This window comes from Bombyx mandarina, chromosome A1, assembly GCF_030267445.1.
Source record: "Bombyx mandarina strain Sakado chromosome A1, ASM3026744v2".
NCBI lineage: Eukaryota > Metazoa > Arthropoda > Insecta > Lepidoptera > Bombycidae > Bombyx > Bombyx mandarina.
In genome coordinates this window covers 3,251,983-3,268,731 of record NC_143234.1, presented here as the reverse complement: position 1 = coordinate 3,268,731, position 16,749 = coordinate 3,251,983, and the positions used below count along the sequence as shown (strand labels likewise).

Genomic DNA, 16,749 nt, shown 5'->3' with positions numbered 1-16,749 from the left:
ATATTGAATTCTACACTTAATGACCCTATATGTGGAGATATATATTTTTTTATGAATATTTAGTACATTTGTGAATTTTTACTTACGAACAAGAAAATAAGTTTTTTTGGTACTCAGAGGCGGATTATCCGTAAGGCAAACTAGGCAACGTGCCTAGGGGCGTGTAGTTACAAGGGGCGCGCGAGCTCAGAATTTTTAAATAAATAAAGAAAATAACATATCGACGATTAAGAACTAAATGCCTGAACTAAGTGTTCTGGTCTATTAAAGTCTAGGGTTTGATGATACAACGTCATCGGAATTGCAAAAACAACTAGTTAAAATTTATAGTATTATTATGGCCATTTATGGCCGGTTCAGGGGCGCACATAAAGTGATTGCCTGGGGCGCTCTGAACCTTTAATCCGCCACTGTTTGTACTTTAAAAAAATCGTCCCTGAAGAGGTTAATGTTTTGTACTCGATCGATGGCTACTTATTGTACTTGACGCACGTTTTGCAACTTCAGGACGCACTGCCCGATCGTTACACTCCCGATATGGAGGCCCAAAGGATTTTTGATAAGATGTTCGACGTTGACTCGAAAAAGTCTTTCATGGTCGATAGCCAGGACGATTCGCCGCGATGCGGCTACGATATAGACACGTCAGATTGCGACGATAAGGCTTACCATCAGGTGATCGTATCGTAGTGCTGACGCAGACCCCGAACGTTGTAGAACGCCTCTTATGTAGATCTGCACGCCTCCGATTTATTTTAACCGTTACCCTAACCGGACTGTTTCGTTGTGACGATGATCTTACAATAGATGCGACATTGCTGCCACCAATCCCATTCTGATTACAAAATCGAATGCCTATTAATTACGCGCAGTCTTTTTTTCACGTCCTTCGCTGATAATTTATCGTGGGGTGAAGGGTATTTGGTTTGAGCGACTTCTATATATTATCTATCTATATATTAATACGTGAAGCAAAAACTTTGTTTAATTAGCATAAAAATTACATTAAATCAAGAAAAAAACATTACACACACTATAGTAACCGGCAAACATCGTGAGCAAATGACCTTGACTGCGCAGAACCGAATTTTAGATCACTTTGGTGGTGAGGGTGAGGCGCGACGGCAGGGGAAATCGTATCGAGCGCGTTATTGGCAGATCAGTCGAACCTTGCGTCCCGCACCGCGCCTTCGTTCCGCTTGCTCCCAAAAGTACGCTTGCGTACAGTGAAAAGTCTATCGTTATTAATCGTTAAGTTATATTTTGTTATAATTGCTTGTTGACTTTGTTGCCATTGCTATTTGTTGAGTGTTTGTTGATTTTTTATAAAAAATACACTATGCCGCGATAAACTGGTGTAGTATTCAAAAGAAAGGGTAGAAAAATTGTGTACGACGTATATTGCTTCATTATAAAACAGGGGAAGAATGATATTATGGAAAAAGTAAAACAGACTTCGGAAGCAACAAAAACATCAGTGAGTACTGTTAGGTGCATTATTAACGAAGCTAAAGGCTCTGGCTTGCTCATCGTGCTTGGGACTCCGGGTAAGAAAGGATCAGGGAAGAAGAAAGTTACCGGAATGGATAGTTTCGTTCAATCTGTAATAAAAAGATGTAATCATAATAACTACATAACAAGCAGCGAAACTCCGTACCGTAGAAAGGCTTCGAAAATTTTAAAGAAGATATACATTTTAATGGCTCGGAATGAAGTTTACGACGAATTATGAAAGAGCTAGGCTTCAGATAGAAAAAAAAAACAGAAAATAATCGGAAGCTGGTAATTGAAAAAAGTAACATTCGATTACTACGAATCGAATATCTTCAAAAAATAATTAATTATAGACAAAAAAGAAGATCGAACCGACCGAGTCGTAAACTACACCGATGAGCCCTATGTCGACTTATCACGATGATGGCGACTCGGGTGATGAAAACAGTGATGATGATAATGGTCAAGATTATGATAACGAAAAAAATATTACAAATACCAGCTTCGCTTCAACTGAACGAAGACCTGGCAACAGCTCTAGTTTTGACTTAATAGAAGGAATATCAATTTTACCCCAAGATTAAATTATTACAATTATTAACCTATATTTTTTGTTGATGTTCTAATAAATATATAAATAAATACATATGTTGATTTTAATAATTTAATTGCATTATGACGCAGAGTAAATAATGTTTTTGCACGTGAGTGTACCATGCGCAAACTTACCCCCACTACGTCAACAAATGCTCAAGAAGTTTGCCGGCTATTTTACCATGTATTTGACAGAACCACAGTGAGGACAGAACACATTAGACTCTTGGCTTAGTGTAAAAAAATTTTTTTTGCATAAAGTATGTGGCCAAATTGAGAATGTCTATAGTGTAGTCTTGGCGAAATCTATGATTAAAGAAGTATAATAAATAAATACTCTTTGACAATAGAATCATACCAATGTTCAAATTTATAATTTCAATTAATTATATTCGAATTTCGACTACTGTTGTACCACTAGTTTTTCTTAATACGCGACATTTATCTTTGTAATTAAAGGTGCATTTTATTGGGTACATATTTAGCATCAACAGTTTTATGTTGTTAATTGAACCATAAGTAAGTTTACTCCATTCAAATAGCCGAGGAAGTTTTTTTTGTTCTAACATTATCTTCTCCAAATTTTAAAATTTAAATGGCTCTCCTGTAAAGTTGTAAAAATGTGGTTTAAATTAAATACCCTTTCACCCGTCGTTACGTATAATCGAATCTCATCAACGGTAACAATAAATTTAATTTATATTATGTTTGTTAATGGGACCACGGAATCCGTAAGAATACAAATTGTATTTAACACGCCTAGGCAGTCACTGGTGGTAGGACCTGTTGTGAGTCCGCGCGGGTAGGCACCACCACCCTGCCTATTTCTGCCGTGAAGCAGTAATGCGTTTCGGTTTGAAGGGTGGGGCAGCCGTTGTAACTATAATTGAGACCTTAGAACTTATATCTCAAGGTGGGTGTCGCATTTACGTCGTAGATGTCCATGGGCTTTAGTAACCACTTAACACCAGGTGAGCTGTGAGCTCGTCCACCCATTTAGGCAATAAAAAAAGAGATATTCGGTACACAATGTCGCATCTACATTCGTGTACACAGCGCGCGATTCTCAAGGGAGCGGTCTCTATTAGGCGTTATATTACTTATCGCCTCCTCTGTTCATTGTTAGTCTTTGAATGTCACATCCTATATATCGAAAAAAAAATCGTTTCCTTTAAACCATTCTCTAGTTACAGAGACGTTTTTTTTTTAATTTCAGTGCATGAAACATATCGTTTGTCTGTCTAACTATACATTATTAAGTCTTATCCCGCATTTTGGTGCATGTCCCCTGATGTTTCGATATTTTGATTCTCAATGGACGGTATTTAGTAGATGTTGTATAAAAAAAAAGATATGTCAATGTTTAAGCTCTGTATTGTTCATGAAAGAAACCTATTTTAGATAAAAAGTAATTTAACTAGTCAATGTTCCAACAGCTTGAGAGAAACAAAGAGGGCAACAAGCCCCGCCCATAACTGAAATAGGTTTGTATGAATAAATTGAATGTATTAATTATTGAAGCTTTAGCTTTGCTCTCTCTCTCTCATCGAATCAATCGACTATCCATTACATTGTCTTCGTTTAACATTCATTAAAAGGCTTTGTTTAGTTCAGATATTGGAATCTGCTTAACTTAACGTAATTTAAAAAAGTTAATTTAAAAAAAAACCTTAAAAACTTATTGTGTGCAAAATAAAATTACCATTTTTTTTTCGTTATCTACACACAAAAATAATAAACAGTGAATAATAATTTAAAAAAAATTACTAAATAAATAATAAATACTTCTAATATAATCCAATTTACGATATAAACATTGATTTCGTATATAGGTTGTCCATCGGAAGGATGGGACTCATCGCAGGCTCACCCACGTTTCCGCTGCCGCCCTCAGACATAAATACGCTATATTGGAACACGAATTACGTTTACAAGTAAGTAGTTACTATTACTGGTGGTAGGACCTCTTGTGAGTCCGCACGGGTAGGTACCACCACCCTGTCTATTTCTGCCGTGAAGCAGTAATGCGTTTCGGTTTGAAGGGTGGGGCAGCCGTTGTAACTATACTGAGACCTTAGAACTTATATCTCGAGGTGGGTGGCGCGTTTACGTTGTAGATGTCTATGGGCTCCAGTAACCACTGAACATCAGGTGGGCTGTGAGTGGACGAGCCACTCATATGAGCAATGAAAAAAAATTAAGTCGATGAACTGTCTCTTTGAGATATAGTTCTAAGGTCTCAGTTTTTACAGTATAAAAGCTGCCCCACCCTTCAAACCGAAACCCATTACTGCTTCACGGCAGAAATGGGCGGTGTGGTGGTACCTACCCATGTGGACTCACAAGACGTCCTACCACCAGTAATTTTTATAATAGAAAAGTGTTATTTGTTTATTGTGTATCACCTGAATGCTATGACGTCACAAAGTGTTAATTAAATTCGTAGAAATCCCTGTCTGAAGAGTGCGAGGACCTGGGCGTCGATTCGCCGTCAGCCTCGGAACTGTTCCCGGAAGCGGAACTGCTGTTTGGGTCGTCGCCGGCACACGAGCACACGCACGACCACCACACGCACACACGTAAATATATTCATTCGATCGTCGATTATGATTCGATCTTCGAAAAATCGATTCGATCATCGAAATAGTGTTGATTAACTGTTATATCCTTTGATTTTAACCTTACTAAATAAAACCTGGCCACGTTTGGATTGACCATCGTTCAATATATGATAAAAAAATATTTATTTACTTATTTATTACACATCATATAAAATTTACATTGGCGGACTTAATGCTTAAAGGCATTCTCTACCAGTCAACCAAAGGTAGTGCAGAGAAAATAGTGGTAGGTGCAATGAAATTATTATTATCAACATTTTAACATTTAAAACATAATTTTATAATAATTAAACTATTGACGCCTCACATATCCCAATTTGATGATACTGTAATTTGTTTTATCTGAAGTGCCAACAACGACTAAAAGTTTCGAGATGGACAAAAACATTTTTTTTTATTGTACAATCAAAAGAACTAGCTAACATCCCACCTAATATTAAGTGGTCACTGAAGTCTATAGACATTAGGTCAACAACCATTTTGAGATTTGAGGTTTGTTTATAGTTTCAATTTTACTAACTACGTACTGTACTGTAATAACTACGTACTGTACGTAACTACGCAAATTACGATTTTTATTTTTTATGTTACACGATGTTATTCATTCATTGAGGAACTCAATCATTGAACATACAGTGTTAAATTCGTATTTCATTTTTTAAAAAATGGTACCTACCTGCCTGTGGGATTTTATCACCGGCATAGTTCCGTCATTCATTTATAGAATTCATTTATATAAAATTCAACAAAAATATTTTTTTAAATGAACTCTGGTTTCACAGCGCAAACGACGATATCATCCAGCTGCATACCACAGCCAGACATGGACGACCAAATAGCGACCGACCAGCTTCTGCGGCCTCGAACTCATCAGGAACAAGACCTGGGACTGGGCCTGGAGGACGTCGGTATTGTCACTGTCAGCGAGGACGGGATGCAGGCCACCATCGCGCTAGATCAGGAGGAGTTCGCCCGGTCTCACCCTAACACCACCTTCCACAGTGAACCCACTGAAGAGGGAGAGGTAAGGACTTGTCACACAATATATATAACAACTTAAACAGTTAAATCAATTATCATTAAATGTTCATTTTAGTGAAATATTAAGTACTTTATTTTTAAAAACCAATCCAAATCTAATATTTTCAAACTGTAAGCTTGTTAACTTCCAAGATTAACATATAAGAATAATTCTTAGTTTAAATCTTATAATAATAAATCTTAGTTTCATCAGCTTTTAAGTCTGCAAAGCTTAACACCAATTAGAATGTATGACATTGTTATTTGTATGTAATCATCGTTTGTTTTGGCTTTAAACAACATCAGTTGTTTAAAGCTTAATGCAGCTTATCAATTTTATATTGTAAATTTTTACTTATTTTTTAAACTATTCCTTCTTCAGTTATTTTTATTTTTGCACGTGACTTGTGGGTGAAACCGGATAGATAATTAGTGATAGAGCAGTAAATGCGTTCTTAAATTCAGAGTGGCGTTTGTATTTCAGATTCAGCCGTTTACTATAGCCGGTTTCAAAGGACGTCAAATAACGTCGACCATATTCCACGCGAACCGCGCCCCGGCCACCGTGCTCATGGCGGCCCCGCAGACCACCGTCATCTCGCAGGCCACGCCCGACGGCACCGGCGTGCAGAACAACGTCAAGTACGACATCGAGAACATGATCGACTCGTTGCCCGACCACGGAGACAACGTCAACATACCGTCCGTACTCGTGAAGGAGGACGGCCTCACCCGGTACGACAACATCCTTACCGACAACAGAGAAATACACATTTCGAATACCGCTTCCGCGATCGTGCACTCCACCGGAAACGCCACCCAGGTGATCCGGAGAGTTCGCTACGAAGAGAAGAGGGAGAGGGTCAGGGACGTGCGGTACGCGGTGGACGAACCCGAAGCTCTCATCGCAGGAGACGACGCGAAGATGATGGGCGAGGACAGCTCCAGGGAGGCGACTTTAGAATCGATGCCCGAAGACATGGACGACGACCGATCGTCGCCCGAGCGACACGGCGACCTGTTCTGGGAGACGAACTCGGAGCGCTCCGAGGGGCGGCGGCCGGACTTCAGCAGCGATAGCGACAAGTGCTACGACGAGACCAACTCGACGGACTCGAGCGGGGCCGGCGCGCACGTGCGGCTGCACTCCGTCATCAAGGACGCGCGCGAGTGCACGGCGCTGGACGACGCGCACCCGCCGCTGCGCACGTACCCCGCCAAGCGCCCCTACCAGCCCGAGGTCAGCCTGTCGGGCAAAACCCGCGCCGGGGAGCGCCGCGCCTCCGCCCGCGGGGTCGTGAAGCGCGGCTGCCACTGCTGCTCCGGCGAGCCCTTCCCGCCGCGTACTAAGAAGCCACGGCCCAGGAAGCCGACCCTCGACTTCACTGCAGCGAACTGAATTATCGCGAGTCTGCATTGTCAGCCTCGACGGACCTCACCACTCCTGCTGACGTCTTCGAAGTAATTGAATATGCAATTTCGAAAAAGTCATATATCTCACAAATATAAAATATCTAATTAAATGTATATACTGACGTTTAAGATTTTAATTCCAGTAATTTTCAATTGCTAATTAGGACTAAAATGTATCTCTCAAAAGTTAATATTTGAAATTTTACACTGCTTTAGACATTTTCAGAGATGTGTCCTTTTCGGAATTGCATATTCAATTAAAAACTGTACCAGAGACGTCGGCCAAGATAAATGTGATTGCGGTTACAGTGAAAGTGATGTTAAATTTAATCTACACGTTTATAGATTGAGATCAAAGATAGAATTAATTTTTTTAGATTAAACACAATGGCTTATGTAATTAAACTGGTTGACAATTGTACACCTGTCAGTCTCCCGAGGCTTCACAGCCTGCGAGCGAACTTGTTGTTTATTTTACTAGTTCCTGTAAGCGTTACTATAAAGTTATTTTATAAGTTTTACGTTCACCATTGAGTGAATATGTTTTTTTTTTATATTTTTGAGAAATGAAAACTTTTTTTTTTCCTATTTCTTCGTTAGTTTTTGTTATTGTAAAATAGTTCTATAAATATTGTATCGATAAATGTGATTGTATAAAATTGTATTTGTAAGTTAAATGTTTAATAGGTAAGAATTTCATTAGGTGATTACTGGCCATACTCAATATGTGAATTTATTCGTCTGTTAGTTATATATGTAGATTTATTTGTACGTCAACATTGAAAGTGACTTTAGACTGACCCGATAAGTTTCCATTTTCGACAAATATTTTTTTTTCATTAAAAATTTTGGATTTTTTTGTTTTAGAAACTGTATTTTATTTGATAGTTTTAGTTGTTAAGCTGACTTCCAAGAGATTGCACAAATTTAAATGAGATGACGTTGGAAGCTTGCGTTTTTGAGTCGATGATGTTTGAGATTCTTGTATCTACGAAATATTGTCGATGTATTTTCGGTGCCAAGTATCAGCGGCGCGTAACACTTAAAGCTTCTTCACACGTCGTTTTGATATCGCCGGTTAATAATAATAATAAAAAAAAAAAACGAAATGTATTTACGTATAACAAATAGAAGAAAAAAAAATGCGATCTTTTTAGTGTGAATTTGATATCTATAGTATAAATAAGACCGTGTAAATAAACTTTGTCCCAATTGTTTTATTGGGGATCGTCTAGTCACTATAGTACTGATAATTAAGATAAAATATTACGTATTGAGCGTGCGACATTAGAATGCCGCTCACGAATTTGGCTTTAAGCCGTTTCGTTTCACGCAGTATTCGATCGCTCGTGTACATAGACCGTGAGAAGTGTTCGGAGGATGAATTAAAAAAAAAAAAAAAAAACGAGTGAAGAAAAAATTAAACTTAACGTGTAAATAAAGATGCGTTTAGTAAATTTTAGTGAGTTTTCGATAGGGCGTTAATTTAGCGCTCGTTATATATATAGTGAAAATTGTAATTGAATAATTTTTTGTGCACTCTCGAGAGCTACGTTCGGCTCGTAGGTCGGAACGTTCTAGATCTAAGTTAGTGTTAGTAGGTGATACTTGTTCATTAGACTGTGCCAGTTTTTTTCTTCAACTAATAATCTTGAAAAAAAAAAAGACGTCGGTGAGATTAAACTGAAGGCGCCAAATTTAAATTCAGCCTTCGAAATTTCGTAATTTATGTTCGGATAATTGAAAAAAAAAATGAACAACCGTTATTATAATACTGTTTCTTGAATTAAGATTCAAATATTTTTTTTTATAATAATTAAAATATGTTGTTATTGTTCGTGTAATATTGTAGAAGGTCAATTATACCTTCGATATTAATGTAAAAAAAATAATACAGTATTGCTACAAGAAGCTTTTTTTATTTGTTGTTTATTTTTTTCTATTATTAATTTGAAACGTAGGTTTAATTAATAATGTAAGTGGTTTCGGCGCGAAAAGTAAACTTTTCTTTGTGATTATGTAAAACGTTTATTTTTAAAAGTGCTACAAAAGAGATGATCATTAAAACTTACAAATTAAATAGGTGTTGCTTTCATTACTGCAGTGTTCACATTGTTGGTTTGCATTGAGATATCCTCCGTACATCTATTTTTTCCTTCCTAAACTCTAGAGATTACCTTAGAGAGCGAGCATAACCGAATGAGTAGGTGAGCTCACGGGGCTCTCACCAGAGGACGTTGCTAACACTAGCCCTAGCAAGAGCAGTGCTTCGCAGAATCTACCACTGGATCGGAAACGTGACCCACTGAGAAGATCCGGCAAGAAACTCAGTGGGCTGTGTCTGTTAATGGTTAATTTACTCGCAGAGCCCTTCATCGCAAGCGACTGGTTCGACGGGAACGGTGAGTGGGTGACCGAAAGATACATCGATTCCTAAACAAGGCATTAGATCAAGAATCGTCAATTCAAGACGTAAAAAGGACGGTTCCCAAAGCCGGAATGGAAAAGATATTCAATTATTCCGTACACCCGCAATGTGTAACGAAGGAACGATTTTTATTTGTTTTGCTTTTTTTATTTTTTTATTGATCCGAAAGACGCTACCGCCCTTTTTTTAAAATGCCCATTAGTTTATTTTTTTATTGTGTTCCATTGTGTGGTATGCAAAGGGCAGTATTAGTGTATTAGATATCGTATCAGAGGTCACTACCGCTACTTGTCTTTGTTCAAGAAGCGTTTAAAAAAAGTTAAAAATAAAATAGTTGAGTATCGACTATTGCCTCTGTTTATTGAGTAGATATTGACGGATTTTAGTTTTCCCAAGAAGACATTTTAGAAACAAGTTTTTTTCGATTACTTAAAACGGAAGAGACGATACACAAATCGAAACCTTGAAGCTTAAATGATTATAGTCGAATTTCGATGACTGCATTCACCAGTGATAAATAAATCCTTCTCATGACATATAAGGGCGAAGTGTCAGTTGTATCGCCACCCACAACTGCCATCCTATAAATCAGAAGGCACGATTGCTTCAGCAGCAATGATCAGGGTGCTTAGTGCGAGTTTTTTAACGTTCTCGATAGCGTAAAAGTTAGCTCTATTTGTATGGAATGGGATCGTTTACGTACGTTTGCCGCTAGGGGCGCTGTTCCAACTGCATACAAAATTGGTTTACTTTTACGCTATTGAGAACGTTAAGAAACTCGCGCTAAAATCCACTGAAGTATGAAACCTATGGAAATGAAACGTCAACAAAAAATTCGTGCCACTGTGACGTCATCTGGCCACAAAACATGGCGGTTTTAGTGCTGTCCAGAAGATTTTAATGTTAGTAGGTTTTATCGATAAACGTTCTTGGCTTATTTTATTTTAAATATTGTTGAGTATGAATGTATTTGTAGAATTTATACTTTAATAGGAATTAAGTATATTGTTATGTGCAAAGATGATGTGATTTAGATATTATGTGAAATCTAAGACGAGTTCGTGCTTCAAATTTTCCAAGTAAACGATATGACGATTTTTAAAATTTGCTACACTGATTTTATAAAGGTGTCGTTTGCCACAAAACATAAAGATATGGCATAGTACAGTGCCATCAGCCCATTTCTAGCATGCTGAATGTTATCGTATTTTGAGTACGTGTTTTTCTTAGACTATTACAATCTATTTTAATTGTTTTGCTGACTCTAAAGTCCGTAACAGACTACCGCAGTGCACCTCAAGGAAGGTGCACCGCACCATTTGAATCACTCACTTGAGAGTGATTCAAATTTTAAACTTATCAAGGGACCGCCTGATAAAAAAAAAACACCTACAGAACATTTATTCGTTAATGAAATTACAAACCTCATTCCTTGTGACTTCCTCTCTAAAATCACGTAATTCATAAATATTTAACGAATTTACAATAGTGTTTTATTCACTGCGGAATAAAACTATTTTATTTAAATAGTTCCGAAGAGATTTTGTCGATAGCCTTTTTCCCGAAATATCTAAACAGAATGTCTAAATATGTTTTGATGACATATTTTAAAGAGGTATTTATGATTAGTGTCATGACGAATAGATTCCGACCGAAAAATGGTGTCCGATATTTCGGATTCAAATATATTATTAAGTCTATAATCTATGTTTCGGATGAGGGCTCCATAATGAATTTAAATATATATAGATAATAGTTTTGGGGCATCGACCTTCTTGAGATCCTATAAAATATGTTTTAATTATTATTTTTGTATGTTTTAAGCATGATAAAATTAGAAATTTTATATAAGCAATCATATTAAATCGATATCAAAGTCAATAAATAATGTACAACCCAAAACAGACGGCCGAACTGACGTGACAATGACATTTGGCGCGCTAAACATGGCGGATTTTCGGCCTCATGAGACGGAGACGGAGACATTTACGTATATTCATGTTTCATTTTATGTACGCACTGAAATACTGTTATATTGTTTTCCTGCGAGTTAAAGTGCTGAGTAAGAACGAGATAGATATATGTTTATGTGTGTGCCTTCAAAATGGGTGCTATTTATATAAGCAATTACACGTATAGAACAATATGTCGTGTCCCTACTATATAGGTCTATGCTAAAATCACACAGAACGATAATACCTACCTGTGTAGAGATTAGTGTAAAAAGTAGGGGAGGGAACTCTTCGAGAATATGTGGTTGCATAGTAGATTTTTTTTTACTAAGAACAGCATTTTTAATTATTAATTATTTTTTATTAATAACACGTAATGGTTTCTCAAACTTAAATCTTCATTTACATACTATTGTTACATGTTTAAAAATCATCAAAATATTTATACAAAACGCTACTGTGTTATTTTTTAATAAATAGCACGTTATTAGAAATGGAAGGTCGCTTTTAAATTAATTTTGAAAGATTATGATTTTACTTCATATCTCTGTAGGAATGTATGTGTTTACTCATTTAATTACAATCTTTTGAACATCAAATAAAAACATGCCATAAGTAGTCCATAGTTAATAAAACACCGGTCATTTGTGATGAGATAACATGCACTCTTAAATTAAGACTTACGTCGTCAACGTTTTTTTATGTATTGCTCAGATGTGTGAACGAGCTTACGGCCCACCATTTATCAATTGGTAGCCGGAGTCCATGGACATCAACAACGCAAATACCGCCACCGACCTTGAGACATGAGTTCAAAGTCTTAGTTTTAGTACAAAGATTGCTCTATTTTTCAAACCGAAACATTACTGCTTCACGGCAGGAATGAGCAGGGCGGTGGTACCTATCCATGCCGGCTCCCAAGATGTCCCTATTACCAATAATGTAACAAGGTGACACTACAAAACTTGCATACATTTCGTGTAAATGCAAGTGTAGTGTTCGCTCACGCGGCTTGTACATAGATTAACTCTCCAGATCATCCAATCCCGCTTAACAACTTAGTCGATTCTCGTCCATTTTCTCTTCTCCTTGATCTTTTTCATCACAGCCAACACTTCTATACGGAATTCCAAGCGTTCGTCTTCATCATACCTCACAACGCTCGGCAGGAGTGAAGCAAAAAAGGCCTCATCTTCATTCATCACTCTTGGATCGTTCGTGTCCACCTCAACGAAATCTATGTCATTGGTCTCATCATGACTCTGCTTATCTTCTTTGCTTATAGATTCCTTCTTGTAATTGTATTCTTCAATCGAATAACTATCCGACTCGCGTTTTCTTTTCTTCTTTGGCGTGTAAATAGAATCGCTTTTGTCGTAACACTGGCTACTGTTGTCTAAAATCGATTCGTCTTCTTGTTTCATTAAGCCAGATCTAAATTCACTGTATTCAGCTGTTTCATCGGGCGCTCCTTTTGTAAGGAACTTCAAATGCTCGTGAAAGACGTATTTGCGTTTCGGTCTTCCCATTTTCGTCTTCAATGTTTTGACAAATGTATCTCGAACGTTCGTCCATTTGTTCACGACGTGTTCCTCTGAAAATAAAATCAATTATTGCAATAAGTCCGTAGTTCATAACTGCCTATACTATTTCAATATCTTTATTTTCTCGATGACCGTTCTTTGATAGATGTAGTGTTGTGACCAAATAAGTAATGTTAACGATCGGGTAAAAAAATATCGGGTCTGTTATCGTGTTATGTTTATCGATAGCTCCATCCCTATCAGTTTCTCCGACTCTGCTATGACCTTGTACGTGCGTAAACGTCATATTTTTAATAATTATTAAATACCTATAATGTAAAAAGACGCTCGTTCAAGTTTCCACAGGAGCTGTCATCGAGGAAATAAAGAAATGGAAATACATAGTATATAAGTGGTTTATTTTGACTAGCGAATGCTTGGGTTAGTAATTTAAGTATTCAGTTTGTTTTTATTGAAGATCATGACCATTGTGATCTAGCCTAATCGATTCAAATAATATGAGCCGTTTAGGGTGTTACGTTATGTTGAACTGTTCCGATTTACTGAATCGTGAATAGTGAGATCATTAAAAGTAATTAAAACTTATAATATATGCAAATGGTAGTTTCTAAACTTACGCTAAGGAAAAATACTTGAATTCATAATTTCGAACGCTAAATTAATTAGGTACATTATTCTTAAATTTTATTCTGAACTAGTTTTCTACCCGTAGCTTCGTCCGCGTGTTAACAATTATTTTATTTGACCACTGCTTGTCATGTAAGTAAGCGTACGAACATAGTTTTTTTTAACATAACACCGTCATAGTTATTATTTCGTTCAAAAAATCAACAAATAATACGTAACAACTTTCCTCTGTTATAGATTTCTCAATTACTGAACACAATAACAAAATTGGTTGCAGAAATGTCCGCAGAAACACAGACAGGGACAGACAGCGATTTTATTAATACGCTTTTATTAGCTTCAGACGTACGTATGTAAGTAACGGAATCTTTGAACATGATTTTCACCCCCTTCAAAACGTCAGATTAACTCGAAATTTGGTATACATATTAAGGACCGATGACAAATCAATATTAAAAAAAAATATGAAATTCAACTAAAAAAATAAAAATAAATAATAGTTTAAAAAAACTAACGCTTTTATATAATTACGCTTTTATATAATTACATATATAATTTTATATAATTATAAATGCTTTGCACCCCACGCTTTTTTTACAATAAAATATTTTTTTCTTACACTATTTTTAATTCAAGTTTGTTAAATTTTTTTTTCTATTTTTTAGTTGGATTTTCTAGAAAAGCGTATTTTGTTAGTTTTTTTAACTATTATTTAGTTTATATTAGTTATTTATTAGAGATTCGACTTACATTTTAAATGAGCTTATTAAACAGTAAAAATACAATACACTAAGTAAAAGTTATGTTCGTTTCCATTACCCGTTAACCTTTTTTCTGCAGGCGTCATTTCCTCGTATCTATCGTCGAGTATGTTATAAATTTCCTCCCACGCCGCTTTTCTCTCGACTCGATCTTTGTAGCTTTCTAAAGCTTTATCCCATAAACAGGGACGATCTCGTACACTTTGAATAAGAGTAACTACATCGTATTTAAATTCTTTCATTTTTCACATCAAAATTACGTTTAGTTTGGTTATGAAATGTCACTGTTTACACTCCCTCGTCTGAAGCGTTACTAGTTTTGTTTCAATTCTCGCCTCTATCGTCGGACCGTATGTTTCGTTTCATTTTAATGCTATATGTTAAAGTGAGACGCACTCTCTAGCGAGGTCACCGTACCGACATTCCGTGACGTGCCGTATCGTCATTCGTTGCCGTGATGACAAACCAGATTATGTAGAACTGTAAAACTTTAATACTATTGCGGTTTCATAGGTCAGAATGTTTTAGACTTTATACGCTTTTGCTATTGAACGATAATATCGTTATTTTTATGACATTTTATGATTGAAATTAACGAATCTGAATTTGTCATAAAAAAAATTGGAAAAAAATGTAGATGAGTTTAGGATTTATGACATTGAAAGTGTTTAAATATGTTATATTAATATCAGTAGCTCGTACAAAGACAATGTCTACCTCTATGGAGTCTTATAAAATCTAGTTTGATTATGAAAACAGCCATTAGGTACGTCGATTTTGGCTTTCTTTAAAATGGTTTTGATAATTATACGCATTTGACTAGACACTTACTGTAATTTAGCAAATCTTCTCGAACGACTCCCATGATGAAAGAATATAATGGTTTAATATATCCAACATTGATAATAAATATGTACATGGTTCTAATTTAAGTCTATTGTACTTAAGGTATTTCAGTATTGAAATAATATACAATGCACGTCAATTACGACCGCGTATGTAAATTTTTATTCCTAATAATTAACCACCAGTTTCCTTAGGTGTCTATTCGTGTTTTTCGGTAAGTGAGCTCACGGGCTCAGCTTGAGAGATTTTGCCAACACCAGCCCTAGCAAGAGCAGTGGTTTGCTGATTCTACCACCGGATTGGAATCGCGACCTGCTGACTTAATTATAACTTCAGTCAGTTGGTATTCAATTTGGTGGTTCTAGGGCATCCTATAAACTTTTACGAGTAGGGACAACCACCCTGCCTATTTCTGCCACGAAGCAATAATGCGTTCCAGTTTGAAAGTTGGCTTAGCCATTACACTACGGAACTTTGAACTTAGAATTGAAGTTGGGTGGCAGCATTTACATTGTTCGTGTGCATGGATTCAGGGTGTTCCTACGTTTGCCGCTAGGGATGCTGTTCCAATTGCATACAAATTTGAGTTAACTTTTACGTTATCGAAAACGTTAAAATACTCGCACTAAGCACACATGTTATGATTCGCAGATGGGCAGTGAGGTCGTCCACTCATCTAAGCAACAATAATAACTAGTGGTCCTCCGGTAGTCGAAATTCGATTAATTGAAGTTATAAGCTTGTACACTATTATGATTCTATTGTCAAAGGTTATTATTATACTTCTATAATCACAGATTTGGCCAAAACTACACTTTAGGCAAATATTAATAAAGACAAACAATATTTAATCTATTCTCAATTTGACCACAGCCTATAAGCAATAAAAAGGTTTGACAATAAACAAATAGTATGCATGCGTGTGTGTGCCAAATACATGGTAGTAGGTCAAATACATACCTACATGTGTAATGTTTTTTTATTGTTTTAATGTATTTTTTGCATAATATAAAAAAAAATTAACATTCTGCACTTCTCTCGATTATCTATAAGAGTTAAGCTGTTACTGGAACGTTTTGGACACCTCGAAATACGGTTCGAAAGCCGTACGCATTCAAACCGTAACGAAAAATTGTTTCACGGCAGAAACAAGCGAGTTGATGACGGAGACCCGTGTGGAATCCCACCCCACCACCACCAAAAACTGCCTATCTAAAACTGACGTAATGGTAACGAGTGAAATAATTAGACGGCACTCCAATTATTTAAAAATCACCAGTCGACTTTAGTGTTTGCATATCAACGTAATTAAATAATTGTTGGTCATTCAGTGTATTGTGGGTTTTTTTTGCTTTTTTTTTTGCTCCTGTTGAGCAGAGTTTGTAGTAGTTAGCAGTTACCGCAGTCATCATCACAGTCGGCTACTCTTGGCGGAGCAGTCGTGGTCAT

At 36.5% G+C, this 16,749-nt stretch overlaps 2 protein-coding genes across 3 annotated transcripts in view; one reads left to right on the top strand and one right to left on the bottom strand.

Moving 5' to 3' along the window:
* LOC114239562 (uncharacterized) overlaps nucleotides 1–9,222 on the top strand; it is a 41,332-nt gene extending 32,110 nt beyond the window's left edge. Inside the window, exons 13-17 of one of the 2 annotated variants that reach the window (XM_028169806.2) lie at nucleotides 508–675; nucleotides 3,921–4,022; nucleotides 4,535–4,667; nucleotides 5,492–5,733; nucleotides 6,214–9,222. In XM_028169806.2, coding sequence (XP_028025607.2) covers nucleotides 508–675; nucleotides 3,921–4,022; nucleotides 4,535–4,667; nucleotides 5,492–5,733; nucleotides 6,214–7,128 — 1,560 coding nt within the window. In that variant the 3' untranslated portion in view covers nucleotides 7,129–9,222. The remainder of the gene's footprint in view (nucleotides 1–507; nucleotides 676–3,920; nucleotides 4,023–4,534; nucleotides 4,668–5,491; nucleotides 5,734–6,213) is intronic. The other variant, XM_028169805.2, reaches the window with a different exon arrangement.
* A 2,639-nt stretch (nucleotides 9,223–11,861) lies between these two features.
* Nucleotides 11,862–14,785, bottom strand: LOC114239596 (uncharacterized). The gene is made up of 2 exons (XM_028169879.2): nucleotides 14,513–14,785; nucleotides 11,862–13,116 (listed from the first exon to the last, which is right to left on the bottom strand). Exons 1-2 carry the CDS (start codon nucleotides 14,694–14,696, stop codon nucleotides 12,581–12,583), a joined length of 720 nt encoding a protein of 239 aa, XP_028025680.2. The 5' UTR covers nucleotides 14,697–14,785; the 3' UTR covers nucleotides 11,862–12,580.
* Between the last annotated feature and the right edge of the window lie 1,964 nt (nucleotides 14,786–16,749).

Coding starts and splice junctions, on each gene's coding strand:
- LOC114239596 (XM_028169879.2), bottom strand. CDS start 14,696: ATGAAAGAATTTAAATACGATGTAGTTACTCTTATTCAAAGTGTACGA. Junction 13,117..14,512: donor TGCAGAAAAAAGGTTAACGG/GTAATGGAAACG, acceptor TTTTATTTTCAG/AGGAACACGTCGTGAACAAA.